This window comes from Trichomycterus rosablanca, chromosome 21 (assembly GCF_030014385.1).
Source record: "Trichomycterus rosablanca isolate fTriRos1 chromosome 21, fTriRos1.hap1, whole genome shotgun sequence".
Classification (NCBI taxonomy): Eukaryota; Metazoa; Chordata; class Actinopteri; order Siluriformes; family Trichomycteridae; genus Trichomycterus; species Trichomycterus rosablanca.
The window spans coordinates 19,175,765-19,190,579 of record NC_086008.1 but is presented as its reverse complement, the minus strand read 5'-3'; the positions used below and the strand labels follow the sequence as shown (position 1 = coordinate 19,190,579).

At 41.2% G+C, this 14,815-nt stretch overlaps 1 protein-coding gene across 1 annotated transcript in view; it reads right to left on the bottom strand.

The window, feature by feature from the left end:
- Positions 1-14,815, bottom strand: part of antxr2a (ANTXR cell adhesion molecule 2a) — a 66,074-nt gene that overhangs the window by 18,634 nt on the left and 32,625 nt on the right. The window contains exons 13-16 of the mRNA XM_063017657.1: positions 12,904-12,951; positions 11,891-11,986; positions 8,683-8,850; positions 7,339-7,419 (exon numbers count right to left, since the gene is read on the bottom strand). Coding sequence (XP_062873727.1) covers positions 7,339-7,419; positions 8,683-8,850; positions 11,891-11,986; positions 12,904-12,951 — 393 coding nt within the window. The remainder of the gene's footprint in view (positions 1-7,338; positions 7,420-8,682; positions 8,851-11,890; positions 11,987-12,903; positions 12,952-14,815) is intronic.

The following is a 14,815-nucleotide window of genomic DNA, read 5'->3' as shown; positions in this document are numbered from 1 at the left end:
TCCTACTCCAGCACAAAGCAAGCCCCGATCTCGACCCCACTGAACAGCTTTGGAATGAACCAGAACATCAATCGCTTTATTAAAGGCTTTATTGACCATCCAAACAAATGCCCTTTTGACTGAATGGGCACAAATTCCCACAGACATACTTTAAAGTCTTGGGATCACTTAATTTTAAAAGAATATGTGGTTTGGGCACGGACTGGGGTCCGGTATCTAATCCTGTTACCCCTGTGCCGGGCTGTACGAGATGTCTTGCTGCTCGCCACATGTTACCGAATTTACCAAATTTTCTAATTTTTTAAAATGTATTTATGCATTTTGTTTATTTTTTATTATTTATTTGTTATTATTTATGTATTTATTATTTAATTATTTATTATTATTTATGTATTTTATTGTTTATTTATTGTTTATTATTGATGTATTTATTATTTAATTACTTTATATTATTTATGTATTTTTTATTAAATTTTGATTATTTATTTATTTATCATTGATTTTTGTATTATTTATGTATTTTATGTTTTTATTTATTATTTATTTATTATTGAGTTTTTTATTATTTATGTACTTTATTATTTATTGTTTATTTATTATTATTTATATATTTTATTTCTTTATTTAGTTCATTTGTTATTTATTTTTTATTATTTATGTATTTTATGTTTATATTTATTGTTTATTTATTTATTATTATTTATTTTTATAATTTATGTATTTTATTTCTTTATTGACTTTATTTATTTATTCTAATCCTGTTACCCCCGTGCCAGGCTGTGCGAGGTGCCACGCTGCTAAACTCGCCACACGTTACCAAATTTACAACCGGCACCGGCAACCGCACAGACATCTGCCCTACTTTCTGTGACCCGCGTACCCAAATACTTCGAATTAAAGCAAATAAAAAAACTAAAGTGGGCGGAGTAGGTGGAATGTGGTTCAGTGAGCGAGGGGCCGGCTGGTGAAATGAGGAGGCCCGAGCCACCGTTAAAGCTGTCACTTCTGTTCTGGGGCTGAGGGGCCTGAATGGAAGTGTCAGGCCTCGACGTACAGCTTGTTAGAGGAAATAGGGATCGCCCGATGATAGCGATAATGAGGGTGCTGATCTTACCTACGTGGCCCCTCTAAATTGTCCCGCCCCGCCCCCCTCGCTCCCCAAAGCAGCCAAGCACAGCAGAATTTACACACCAGCTACTATATATACTGTATATATACTGTACATACTTATACTTTATATAATCAAACTTTTATAAGCTTTTCTCCTGTGGTGTGACAGCATGTTACACTTAAAATAATAAGAACTAATAATAATAATTTTAAACATAGGTCAAACGTAACATTTTTATCAGCAACACAAATGGAACAATAAAATAAAATAATACAATTCTGATTAAAAAGTCTCTGTTTTCTTTTTATAGTTGAATTATTCAGTGTTTTAAAAAAACACATGACTGGATTAACCGTACCTTCATAAGTTATTTTATTTATTGTTTATTTTTATCATTTATGTATTTTATGTTTTTTTTTTTGTTTTTTTTTATGTCTTTTAATTTTATTCATTATTATTTTATTTATGTATCTTATTTTTGTTTATTTCTTTTTATTTTTTTTCTTAATTATTTATTATTGATTATTTTTTATTATTATTTATGTATTTTATTTTTATTTATTTATTTTTGTATTTTATGTATTGTTTTTTATTATTTATTTATTTATTTATTGTTGATTCATTTCTTATTACAACATTTTGGTCCACTTATCTTCTTACTTACATACTCATCTACCTGCTTACCAATCTACTTACTTACCAACCCATCTACCTACTTACTTACTCACCTACAAACTAATTTACTTGACTTATCTACTTACCTACCTACTAACCAATCTACTTACTTACCAACCCATCTACCTACTTACTTACTCACCTACAAACTAATTTACTTGACTTATCTACTTACTTACCTACCTACTAACAATGTACTTACTTACCCATCCACCTAGTTACTTACTCACCTACCAACTTATTTACTTACTTACCGACCCATCTACCTACTTACTTACCTACAAACTCACCTACAAACTAATTTACTTGACTTATCTACTTACTTACCTACCTACTAACAATCTACTTACTAACGTCCCTATCTACCTACTTACTCACCTACAAACTAATTTACTTCACTTACTTACCTACCTACTAACCAACCTACTTTCTTACCAACCCATTTACCTACTTACTCACCTACCAACTTATTTATCTACTTACTTACCTACTAACCAATCTACTTGCTTAACCATCTACCAACTTACTCACCTACCGACTTATTTACTTTCCTACTTATTTACCTACCTACACACCAATCTACCTACCTACTCACCTACAAACTAATTTACTTACTTACCTACTAACCAATCTACTTACTTACTAACCTACCTATCTACCTACTTACTCATCTACAAACTAATTTACATTACTTATCTACTTACTTAAGTCATTTATAACCTTTTCTTGGATCGAAATGTTGTTGCCATCTTTCCCCCATTGGGTGGAACTCCACACATATTCATCCACAGGTCATTGCTGCTGGTCCATACTGACCAGTAACACAAGGTGTGTCCTCCCTGTAGCTATCTATAGACTATTAATGCCCGTCAGTGATGTACTGGGATTTCATGTACTGGAAATGTCATGAAGCTGCTTCACCGTATCCCGGCCTGCTTTCAGTTTGAGCACTTTTATTATATCGATCATTTTTTGTTTGTTTTCCAGGCGACTTCATTAAGACGCGGCTCCTCCACTAGCCACTCAGCGCCCGCGGTTCCGTCCAAGCTCGAGCTGCGCCGCGGCTAAATCTGGCCATGTGTGTTCAAATCTCGATCTGGCTTGTGTGTGTGTGTTTGCGACCTGAGGGACTCATCCCGCCAGCCCGGCGACTTAATCTCTAGCTTTCCCTCCCTCTCTCTCTCTCTCTCGATCTATCTCGACTCCCGTCCTCCGCCAGAACGCTCAGCGCCCGTGCCAGCGCCGCTACCCCCGTCCGCCTCCCTCCTCCTCCTGCGACGGCGCTCTTTGAGAGCTGCGATGCGTCTCGCTGCCCGCTCACGGACGCTTAATTAAAATGCTCCTGGCGCAGCGTCGATCTGACCGATGGCTGTTGAATTAAGAGATCGTCACTGTGGGCCGCTGCGTTTGTTTTATTTTTTGGATTTGGACGCTGACCCGACGTGATGATTCCTTGTGGCGGAAATTGAAATGTTCACCATTTAAAGATACAATTTGCATCATGACGGCGCTGCCCTTAGGAGGCTCGATCTAATAATGTCATCTAATACAGTGTTTGTTATATGGACGGTGATTTTAATGAGGTTTAATATATGCTGAGGCTACGCTGGAGCGATCGTACTTCTATATATATATATATATATATATATATATATATATATATATATACATATATATATATATATACACACCGATTAACCATAACATTAAAACCACCTCCTTGTTTCTACACTCACTGTCCATTTCATCAGCTCCACTTACCATATAGAAGCACTTTGTAGTTCTACAATTACTGACTGTAGACCATCTGTTTCTCTGCATACTGTTTTAACCTACTTTCACCCTGTTCTTCAATGGTCAGGACCCCCACAGGACCACTACAGAGCAGGTATTATTTAGGTGGTGGATGATTCTCAGCACTGCAGTGACACTGACATTGTGGTGGTGTGTTAGTGTGTGTTGTGCAGGTATGAGTGGATCAGACACAGCGCTGCTGGAGTTTTTAAATACTGTGTCCACTCACTGTCCACTCAATTAGACGCTCCTACCTAGTTGGTCCACCTTGTAGATGTAAAGTCAGAGACGATCGCTCATCTATCGCTGCTGTTTGAGTCGGTCATCTTCTAGACCTTCATCAGTGGTCACAGGACGCTGCCCACGGGGCGCTTTTGGCTGGATGTTTTTGATTGGTGGACTATTGTCAGTCCAGCAGTGACAGTGAGGTGCTTAAAAACTCCAGCAGCGCTGCTTTGTCTGATCCACTCATACCAGCACAACACACACTAACACACCACCACCATGTCAGTGTCACTGCAGTGCTGAGAATGATCCACCACCTAAATAATACCTGCTCTGTGGTGGCCCTGTGGGGGTCCTGACCATTGAAGAACAGCATGAAAGGGGGCTAACAAAGCATGTAGAGAAACAGATGGACGACAGTCAGTAATTGTAGAACTACAAAGTGCTTCTATATGGTAAGTGGAGCTGATAAAATGGACAGTGAGTGTAGAAACAAGGAGTTGGGTTTAATGTTATGGCTGATCGGTGTATATTTTTTACACTCGATAAGTGTGAGCAAGTGAGAACCCATCCTCCCTCTATCGGTACCAGTAGGTGAAACGCAGCCCTCGAATTAGCAGTCCCGACAGTCCGGGTGCCCTGACTTTGCTCTGTAAGGCACGTCGGCGGGGTTAATGTATGTTAATGTATCATTCATAAAGGAGCTTGTTAGCGAGCCGTTTGTAGAACACGACTTTGAAATACAATAGCAGGCCCCGGCGAGCCAGTCGCGCGTCACCGAGGCAAGAGAAGCCGGGCGGGCGTTCAAAAAAGAAAAAAAAAAGAGCCGGCGTCGCCTGCTGTCCCCGGCCGTTCTTTTCCGGAAAAACTCCACGGCAGATGTTGTGGCGCTAAGTTGGCTCTGAAGTGCCTCCCCGGCTCCCGGATCTCCCCAAAAACACAGTCAAAGTGCATTAGATCTCTTTATTTGTGCCCGGGGCGAGTGCAGCAGTGCAGCTGTGTCCATCCCCCGCTCTACCTTTGGTGTCGGAGCCCCTCGGGCGCTAAAATGGGAGACCGGTAAGAGAAAAAAACACTACAGCTGCCGAGAGCGCGACAGTCTGGCTGGCTACAGGCGGTGTGTGTGTGCTGAAAGAAAGGAGGGGTAGATTTGAATGAAACAGGGGAACGTCGGGGGCCCCAGGGTCCCGGAAGCGAACAGATGTCTGCGACAACCTGCTCCCGTACACCTGTACGAGTCCTGGAAGGCCGGCGATCCAGCGCTGAAATATTCATGACCCCGGAGGGTTCCTGTCGGCCATCAAAGCCCTCGTCTCTCTCGCTCTCTCTCTCCCCGAGCTTTGATAGCTCTCGCGTGGGCCCGGCGCACCTGATCGAGCGCTTTAAAGTCGAGCCGAGGTCCGGGTGAGTGTGCCGGGGACCTGTTTGGAGGACTGCGCTGTCTCGGATGGCTCTCCCGTGTCAGGATTTGTGTTGAGCAAGAAAAAACAAACGTCAAAAGTGGAATCAAGCGTGACTGGAATATCGTAGCGGAAAATAAATAAATAAACACTGATACGAACAATAGAAGGACAGAATCCGACACAAAGCCACTGAGCCAAGAAGATACCAGTGGAACACTGAACAAATTAAATCCTACATGGCAAAAATTTATTATTATTATTATTATTATTCACATTATTACTATTATTATTATTATTAATATTATTGTTATTATTGTTATTATTATTATTATTACTATTCCTATTATTATTATTACTATTCCTATTATTATTATTATTATTACTATTCCTATTATTATTATTATTTATATTATTATTATTCCTATTATTGTTATTATTATGCCTATTATTGTTAATATTATTATTCATATTATTATTATTTATATTATTATTCATATTATTAATAATATTATTATTAATATTATTATTCACATTATAATTATTATTATTAATATTATTATTCCTATTATTCCTATTATTATTAGTTATTACTGTTATTAATATTATTATTATTGTTATAATTATTAATATTATTATTATAATTCCTATTATTATTATTGTTATTATTATTATTATTGCTGTTGTTATTAATATTATTATTAATATTAATAGTATACTTAATATTGTTATTATTGTTATTATTATCATTAATATTATTGTTGTTATCATTATTGTTATTATTGCTGTTATTATTCTTATTTATATTAATAATAATAATAATAATAATAATAATAATAATGGGTCATGTTCATGAGTCTGACCTCACAAGTGTTATTTTGACTGAATGAACACACACTTCCTTTAAAGTGACGTTTTGCATTATCGTACAGAGAACGAGCAACTCCAGGCCTCATACTGCATGTACTAGAACAGAGTGGCTTTATAGACACAGAGCGCATGTGCTTGTCTGGCCTGCCTGCAGTTCGGATCTGTCTTCTATTGAAACTGTCCGGCGCATCATTAAGAGAAGTCTCTCATCTCCTAGTCTCTTATGAAGTGAGAATGGAGACGAATTTCTACTTGCAAAAACACTGACACTCTATTCTTTGTACTTCCATCAGTAAAATAATAACAGATCAAGAGATGTCCAAACCAATGGGGAAATCAGCCAGGAATCAGAACATCTTTTGCAACTCAAGACAAATCAGTTCTGTTCTCCTGTAACATGAGACAGAAATACAGTGGTAACTCGACGTCCCCTAAACACACATTTTTGAAACTCGACAAGAAATTTGTACCCTTAACCTGAGCGTGTGCAACTGCCAGAGTGGTAAAACACTGAGACGAATGAGACGAATCTTGATTAGTGTGGAATAACCATCAGATCCAGTCTGAAAGCTCCACGTGTATCTGTGTTAATCTGGATCTTCCTCACTGTTTCGCTTTTAAACTTGTGTTACAGCTCAAGCTTCTGAACTTTTATATTATATTTGTGTTATTTCAGTGTATAAGTGTCAAAAACAATCCCATTATTTTACATAAGCCTAAAATATATGCAGCTCCACGGTATATGCAGGTCCACACGTTTCCCAAACCTCCTTATGGTAAAAAATACCTTGAAACTCAACGCCTATAAAACTCGACACCACTCCCAGAACCAACTGACGACAGGTTTTAAGGTACCACTGTAATCCAGACTCACTCTAGGCTAGACGTTGAGACGTTGAACAAGGAGCAATATTTATACGAACAGTAGAAAACAGGATGCATTGTGCTGTCCAGTTCTGTGCTGGATGTTTAGAACGAGTCTGATTTATTAGTCCATGCAGCTGAATCGGCCGCGGCCTGCCACGTATGGGTGTGAGCGTCACATCCTGATCTGAGTGTCTGCAGCTGTTGTGTGATGCACATACACACACACACACACTCAAGTTTCCTCTTTCTCAGTGCTGTGTGTTTGTACCAGGCTGTGTGTGTGTGTGTGTGTGTGTGTGTGTGTGTATTGAATCTGTGCCAATTTGAACAGGAAGTGTGTAACCTCGATGCATAAGGGTGCGTGTAGGCAAACCTCAGCAGGTTTTAGTGGCCTACCTTATCGGCTCCGGTGGGCCGCATGAGGGAAACTCGGTCGTACTGCCTCCGGAGTAAAGCCCACAGTGCATCGAGACGGCCCTGAAAGAAACACCACATTAATGTGTTACAAAATGAGTAACATGTTTTTGGTGGGGTTTGATTAGAGGAAGTAGGGATTTGAAGTTGGGTGTATTGGGAAATAAAAACAGGACCTCTATGTCAAACTAATTTCAATGTGCAGTTACATTCTATTTAACAATAATAAATAATAAATGAGGTCAGGAGTGGAGGTCAGCAGCAGTAGAGAGGAAGAGGAATGCAACAGGGTAATTGGATACGACTAAATTGGGAGTAAAATTATAGACAAATGCAATAATAAAAATAAAAATAATGTTAATAATAATAATAATATTGTTAATGATAATAATAATTAAAGAAATTATAATAATAATAATAATGTTAATGATAATAATAATAATATTGTTAATGATAATAATAATAATAGTAATAATAATAATAATAATACTGTTGATAATAATGTAAATAAAAATAATAATAAAAATAATAAAAATGTTAATAATAATAAAAAACAATAAAACTGTTATTATTAATAATAATATTAATAATAATAATAATAATCATAATGTTAATAAAAAGATTAATAATAAAAATAATGTTCATATGTTAATGATAATAATAATAATAATAATAATAATAATAGTGTTAATAATAATGTAAATAAAAAATAATAAAAATAATAATGTTAATAATAATAATAACAATAATAACATGTTAGAAATAATAATGTTAATAATATTAATATTAATAATATAAAATATATATATATATTTTTTTTTTTATGTTATTTTTAATAATTAAAAAATGTTAATAATAATAAAAATGTTAATAATAATAGTAAAAATTTTAATACTAATAATAATAACAATAATAATAATACGTTTTGATAATGTAAATAAAAAATAAAAAAATAATAATAATAATAAAAATGTTTATAATAATAATACAAATAATAAAATTGTTATTAATAATAATAACATTGTATCATGTGCAATATTTGGACACCCATCTAGTTTTAAAGACTTGCCTGTTAGGCCTAACTGACTTGTAGGGACTCTGAAACTTTGTTCCTACAATAAACAACCATGGGCTCCTTTAGGCAATCGACTGAGAACCGGAAAACCATTCTAAACAATACAATTACCAAGCAGGGAAAGGATGTGACCAGTTTACACAATTGTGTAGTACAGTTGGGACATGACAAACACTTCCTGTCTAGTTCATGACACCATAATTTAATACCACAGCTGATGCCAGTTTTAGGTAAGTAATAAAAGATCTCACCTTGATGGGCGTGTACCATTTAGTTTCGGACTGATGGTAGGAAGCTGCAGGAGCCGAGGGCTTTTTGATCATCGGCTCTTCCATTTCTTCTGGTACTGAGACCACTGCGTTCTTGGCCATCTCCAGTCTCGCACCCTCCTCTGTCGAGCCTTTCTCGCCCCAACGTACCTAGTGAGCAACGGATCGGGTCATTACGCTGTTTATATCCTTTATATTTACAGAAGGAGGATGTGGGTCCCTGTGGAGTCTTGTTTCCCTCAAAGTTGCTTGGTCCTTGGTTTGCTTAACAGCATTTTTTTGGTCTGTTGGTCCTGGATGCTGATTGTAAAACCTGCTATACAATCTACAATATGTGTGTAACAATGTATGTATATATATGTCTAATAAAATGGTAATAATAATAATAATAATAGGGCACCTGGTTGGCCCACTACTGCTGAGATGTTGGGATCCGAATGCTCAGGGTTTGAATCTCAGTAGTGCCATTGACCGATTGCACTATGTCCGAAAGAGGGGTGGTCGAAACAGCCCAGCCATTGGTAGGTGCACTTGTCGGTGAGCTCACAGTGCTGGTCCCAAGCCCGGATAGAAACAGGAGAGTTGGGTCAGGAAGGGCGTCCAACTTAAAAACTAACTAGGGGATTCCAAAATACTTGTTTGCTTGGTCCTTGGTTTGCTTAACAGGGTTTTTTTGGTCTGTTGGTCCTGGATTGCTACAGGCCTCCTTCGCTGCTTTAAGCGGGAAGAAAGAATACAGGTTGATCTGGGGCGCACCTCTCCCCAGGTCCTTCAGAAATGGAAATGCCTGTCTGGGCGAATAATAGCGCCGGGCGTCAGCTCTGTACGCTCCGGGTCTGGTGTCGCCCCGTGAAACTCCTGGGAAAACCCAGAGGCGTCCGTGAGAGGAATCACAGAGACGCCACCTCACCGAGGGGCCGTGCGGGAGGTGTAGCGGAGCGTGGCGAGGCTTTCTTTTGAGGGGTAGACGGCGGCGAGCCGGGCATCACGGCCGGACGAGCGGGGACGGCGTGGCGGAAGCTTAAGCTGGCGCTGCAGATCCGAGTCTTTTGTTATCAAGGTAACTTTTACTGGCAGGAGTCCGTCACGTCAGAGGGATCAGTCAAGGTGGCCTCGATCTGAGGAGACTTCTGCTCAAACGTAAGACTGACGGCCGGCGTCTTGACACTTCTGTTGAGTCCTCAGAAGGAATACTTGATGATTTATAAACTTAATTAAAACATATTTTATTCAGGCTCATGTTCCACCCAAGAACACTTTAAAGAAACTCTTAATGCATTCTATAGAGCTAGTTTGTTTATCTATTTTGTTCCTTCCATAGGAAATGCCCCCCCCCCACACACACGTAGCTTTTATAGACTATTTTAAGGACTTTCTTTATCCTACGGTGCTCTAAAGCAGGGCGACCCACATTTTGTTTATTTTTACCGTGACCCAGGCAACACAAATGTGACATATTGGGTGGGACTAGACGGAACAAGAGTGGTGGACACACATGCAGAGATGACCCTGACGAGACTCAAATTCGAGACCTCATACATAGGTGCCGGTTCCTCCTGTACAACATCAGGAAGATTCGACCATTTCTCTCCAGGGAAGCTACCCAGATTCTGGTCCAATCACTTGTAATCTCACGGTTGGACTACTGCAACTCCCTCCTGGCAGGAGCTCCCATGTCCACTATTAAACCCTTGCAGCTCATTCAAAATGCAGCTGCCCGTTTGGTTTTTAACCAGCCCAAACGCTGCCACATCACCCCACTGCTGCCTCATCACCCCACTGCTGCGTTCTCTTCACTGGCTTCCTGTAGCTGCACACATTCAGTTTAAAACACTGACGCTCGCCTACAAAGCCGAAAATGGACCAGCCCCAAGCTACCTTCGAGGCCTAATCAAACCCCGCTCTGTACCACGCAACCTCCGAGCCACTAGTCTCGCTCGACTTGAGCCTCCATCCAGGACTAAAGGAAGACAAGCATCAAGGCTCTTCTCTGTTCTAGCACCCAAGTGGTGGAATGAACTTTCTCTGTCTGTCCGAACATCTGGGTCTCTTGCTGTCTTTAAAAAACAATTAAAAACTCACCTTTTTACTAAACACTTAAGCTGACTTGTACCTATTTACTAACATTTTCCATTTCCCAAAAAAAAACGCGGCCGTTGGTTCCAACAGGTTTCAGCAGATTCGTGTTCTTTGACTGTTGTTTACTAAAACTTGAGAAATGAAATGTTTACTATGGAAGCACTTCTGCAAGTCGCTCTGGATAAGAGCGTCTGCTAAATGCAGAAAATGTAAATGTAAATACATAGGGGTCGCTATGAAGGATCTTGTCCGCATAACGTTTTTTATCCCTCTTATTTATATCAGGGCTTGGGACCGGCACTAAGAGTGCACTGACAAGTGCACCTCCCAATGGCATCATGTCCGGCCATCAGACGCCCGGCCGGCTGATATCACTGCTGAGATTCAAGTCCTGGATTTCCATATTTAAGCAGTGGTAGGCTAGTGTACTTTACCGCTGTGCCACCAGAGCGTCAATCCCCTCTGTAGCTTATAAATTCATGTACAAGAGCCACAATTCGTCTTCCCATCCCCTCCGCCAGCACCCAGACAGCAGGAGACACTGTTGCTGAACACATCTACCTGACCTCCTCTCTGTAAGTCATGACCAGTCGGGACTGTTGAGCTCCCGGCCAGACGGGGAACCTCAACGAGACTCAAACTCGAGACCTCAATGTATTTTTGTTTATGATTTTCTCCCCTTTTTCTCCCTTTCAGCGCGTCTAATTGCCCGATTGCGCCGTGCTTCCTTTCCACCAATGCCGATCCCCGCTCTGATTGAGGAGAACAAAGCGAACCCACGCCCCCTCCGACACCTGCATTTTATCACCTGCACTTTGACGAGTGCAGTGCAGCTCAGCGTTGTGTGCGGAGAGACACACCCTGAGAGCACTCTTTTCCCATCTCTGTGCAGGCACCATCAATCAGCCAGCAGAGGTCGTAATTGCGTCAGTTATGAGAGAGAGACCCTATCCGGCTTAGTCCCACCCCTATCTGAACAACAGGCCAATCGTTGGGACCGGCACTGAGAGCGCACTGACTGAATGGGTCTCCCAATGGCTAGACTAGCAATATAGCAAAATGCTAGCAGTTTTAATCGTAATAGATCCAAGTCTAAGGGGAGAGTTTTTACCTCCATGCGTCTGATTCCACCGGCTCCTCTTCCTCCGTAATAGGACGCGTCGACGGTGGGCCATTTCTTCTTAGGTGGTGGCGTCTCTTCTGGTTTCTTGACGAGGAAAGTGAACGTGTTCATTATCAACCAACCGCACAATTCCATTTACATATAGAGATCCACACACAAATGGGTCTGTCTGAAAACCTAGTGAGCACCCTACTGCCTAAGTAGGGAGGATTCTAATAAGACATCAAGACATCACACTACTATTATTGCGGCAATGACGTCAACGCAGGTATTCAGACAGACCTGATATACACCGATCAGCCATAACATTAAAACCACCTCCTTGTTTCTACACTCACTGCCCACATTATCAGCTCCACTTACCATATAGAAGCACTTTGTAGTTCTACAATTACTGACTGTAGTCCATCTGTTTCTCTACATACCTTTTTAACCTGCTTTCATTCTGTTTTTCAATGGTCTGGACCCCCACTGGCATGGTGGTGGTGTGTTAGTGTGTGTTGTGCTGGTATGAGTGGATCAGATACTGTGTCCACTCACTGTCCACTCCTACCTAGTCGGTCCACCTTGTAGATGTAAAGTCAGAGACGATCGCTCATCTATTGCTGCTGTTTGAGTCGGTCATCTTCTAGACCTTCATCAGTGGTCACAGGACGCTGGCTGGATATTTTTGGTTGGTGGATGATTCTCAGTTCAGCAGTGACACTGCTGTGTCTGATCCACTCATACCAGCACAACACACACTAACACGCCACCACCATGTCAGTGTCAGTGCAGTGCTGAGAATGAGCCACCACCCAAATAATACCTGCTGTGTGATGGTCCTGACCATTGAAGAACAGCATGAAAGGGGGGTAACAAAGCATGCAGAGAAACAGATGGACTACAGTCAGTAATTGAATGGACAGTGAGTGTAGAAACAACGAGGTGGTTTTAATGTTATAGCTGATGGGTGTATAAACCCTAGAATAATAAAGTAGAAGCATCTATGTTGTACTTACAGGTGGTGGTGGTGGTGGAGGTCTTTGTGGAGGCGGGTCTTTAATAACCTGTCGTGATACAAACAACAGTTTCATTATTTCCCTGTAGTCGGCCTAATGAATGCATTCAGGACGAGGCCGAGTCGAACCTCCCTGTATCCCTGTACGCGCTCGATTACAGGGCCGCGCTTGTAAACCAACACGGCAGGCCCCCGATGCAAAATAAAGGAAGGCTCGATACCGACGTGTCGACGAGTGGGGGGGGGGGGGGGGGGGGGTCTTCGGGGTGAGAGCGGCAGCCCGTTTATCTCTTAATTAATTGGACGAGGTTCAGCGCTCCCCTGCGATCCCCCTCCGACCGTAAACTCCTAAGGAGTTAATTAGCTCCGATGATATGCAGGAGGGAGGCGAGGGCTGCGCTCCAGACCCCGTCTGGAGGAGGACGGCCTCGTCCCCGGCGGAAGGGGGCCGGCGCGGGCGGGCTCGGACGTATTTTCGGATCACTGAGCTGCCATTGGGCTACACAAAGAGTGTTATTATTATCGATAGGTGTGGTATCACTTAAAATTGGTTGATTTAGTAATAAACATGATAGATTTTAGCTTTAAGTCGTCTCAGAATGACGACAAATGAGCGGACAGTCTTAAGAGTCTTTGCGGGACTCAAAATAATTGTCCACTATCGTGTGCGGAAAGATTAACAGCTAAAAAATTATAGATTGTCGGCATGTAATGCCAATTTCAACAGCTAGGGGCAGCAGAGTGTTTTAAATCCTCTGGTGAATGGCTGATTCTTTGAGCAGAGCTAATGGCTAACAACATTAGCATGTAAAAATGACATCCAAATTAACTGTCCACTAGTGTGTGCGGAAAGATTAACAGCTAAAAAATTATAGATTGTCGGCATGTAATGCCAATTTCAACAGCTAGGGGCAGCAGAGTGTTTTAAATCCTCTGGTGAATGGCTGATTCTCTGAGCAGAGCTAATGGCTAACAACATTAGCATGTAAAAATGACATCCAAATTAACTGTCCACTAGTGTGTGCGGAAAGATTAACGGCTAATAAATATAGATTGTCGTCATGTAATGACGATATCGATAGCTAGGGGCAGTAGAGTGTTTTAACTCCTCTGGTGAATGGCTGATTCTCTGAGCAGAGCTAATGGCTAACAGTATTAGCATGTAAAAAGTTACGTCCAAAATAACTGTCCACTATCGTGTGCGGAAAGGTTAACGGCTAAAAATGATAGATCGTCAGCATGTAATGCCAATATTGACAGCTAGGGGCAGTAAATCCCACTTTCACTATTTGCTCGGAATGTTTGCGGATTATACACATCGATCAGGCATAACATCATGACCACCTTCCTAATATTGTGTTGGTCCCCCTTCTGCTGCCAAAACACCTCTGACCCGTCGAGACATGGACTCCACTAGACCCCCGAAGGTGTGCTGTGGTATCTGGCACCAAGATATCAGCAGCAGATCCTTTACCTCCTGTCCATGAAAGGGTGTACATGGTCTGCAACAATGGTGGTAGGTGATACGTGTCAAAGTAACATCCACATGGATGACAGGACTCGAGGTTTCCCAGCAGAACGCCGCCCAAAGCATCACACAGCCTCCGCCGGCTCGCCTTTTTCCCATAGTGCATCCTATCCTGGTGCCGTGTGTTCCCCAGGTAAGGGGTGCACACGCACCCGGCCATACATGTGATGTAAAGGAAAACGTGATTCATCACACCAGACCAGTTCCGGTGCTCACGTGCCCATTGTTGGCGCTTTCGGCGGTGGACAGGGGTCAGCATGGGCACCCTGACTGGTCACTGTGTATTCTGACACCTTTCTATCAGAACCAGGATTCACTTCTTCAGCAATCTGAGCTACAGTAGCTCGTCTGTTGGATCGGACCACAGGGGCATCAGTGAGCCTTG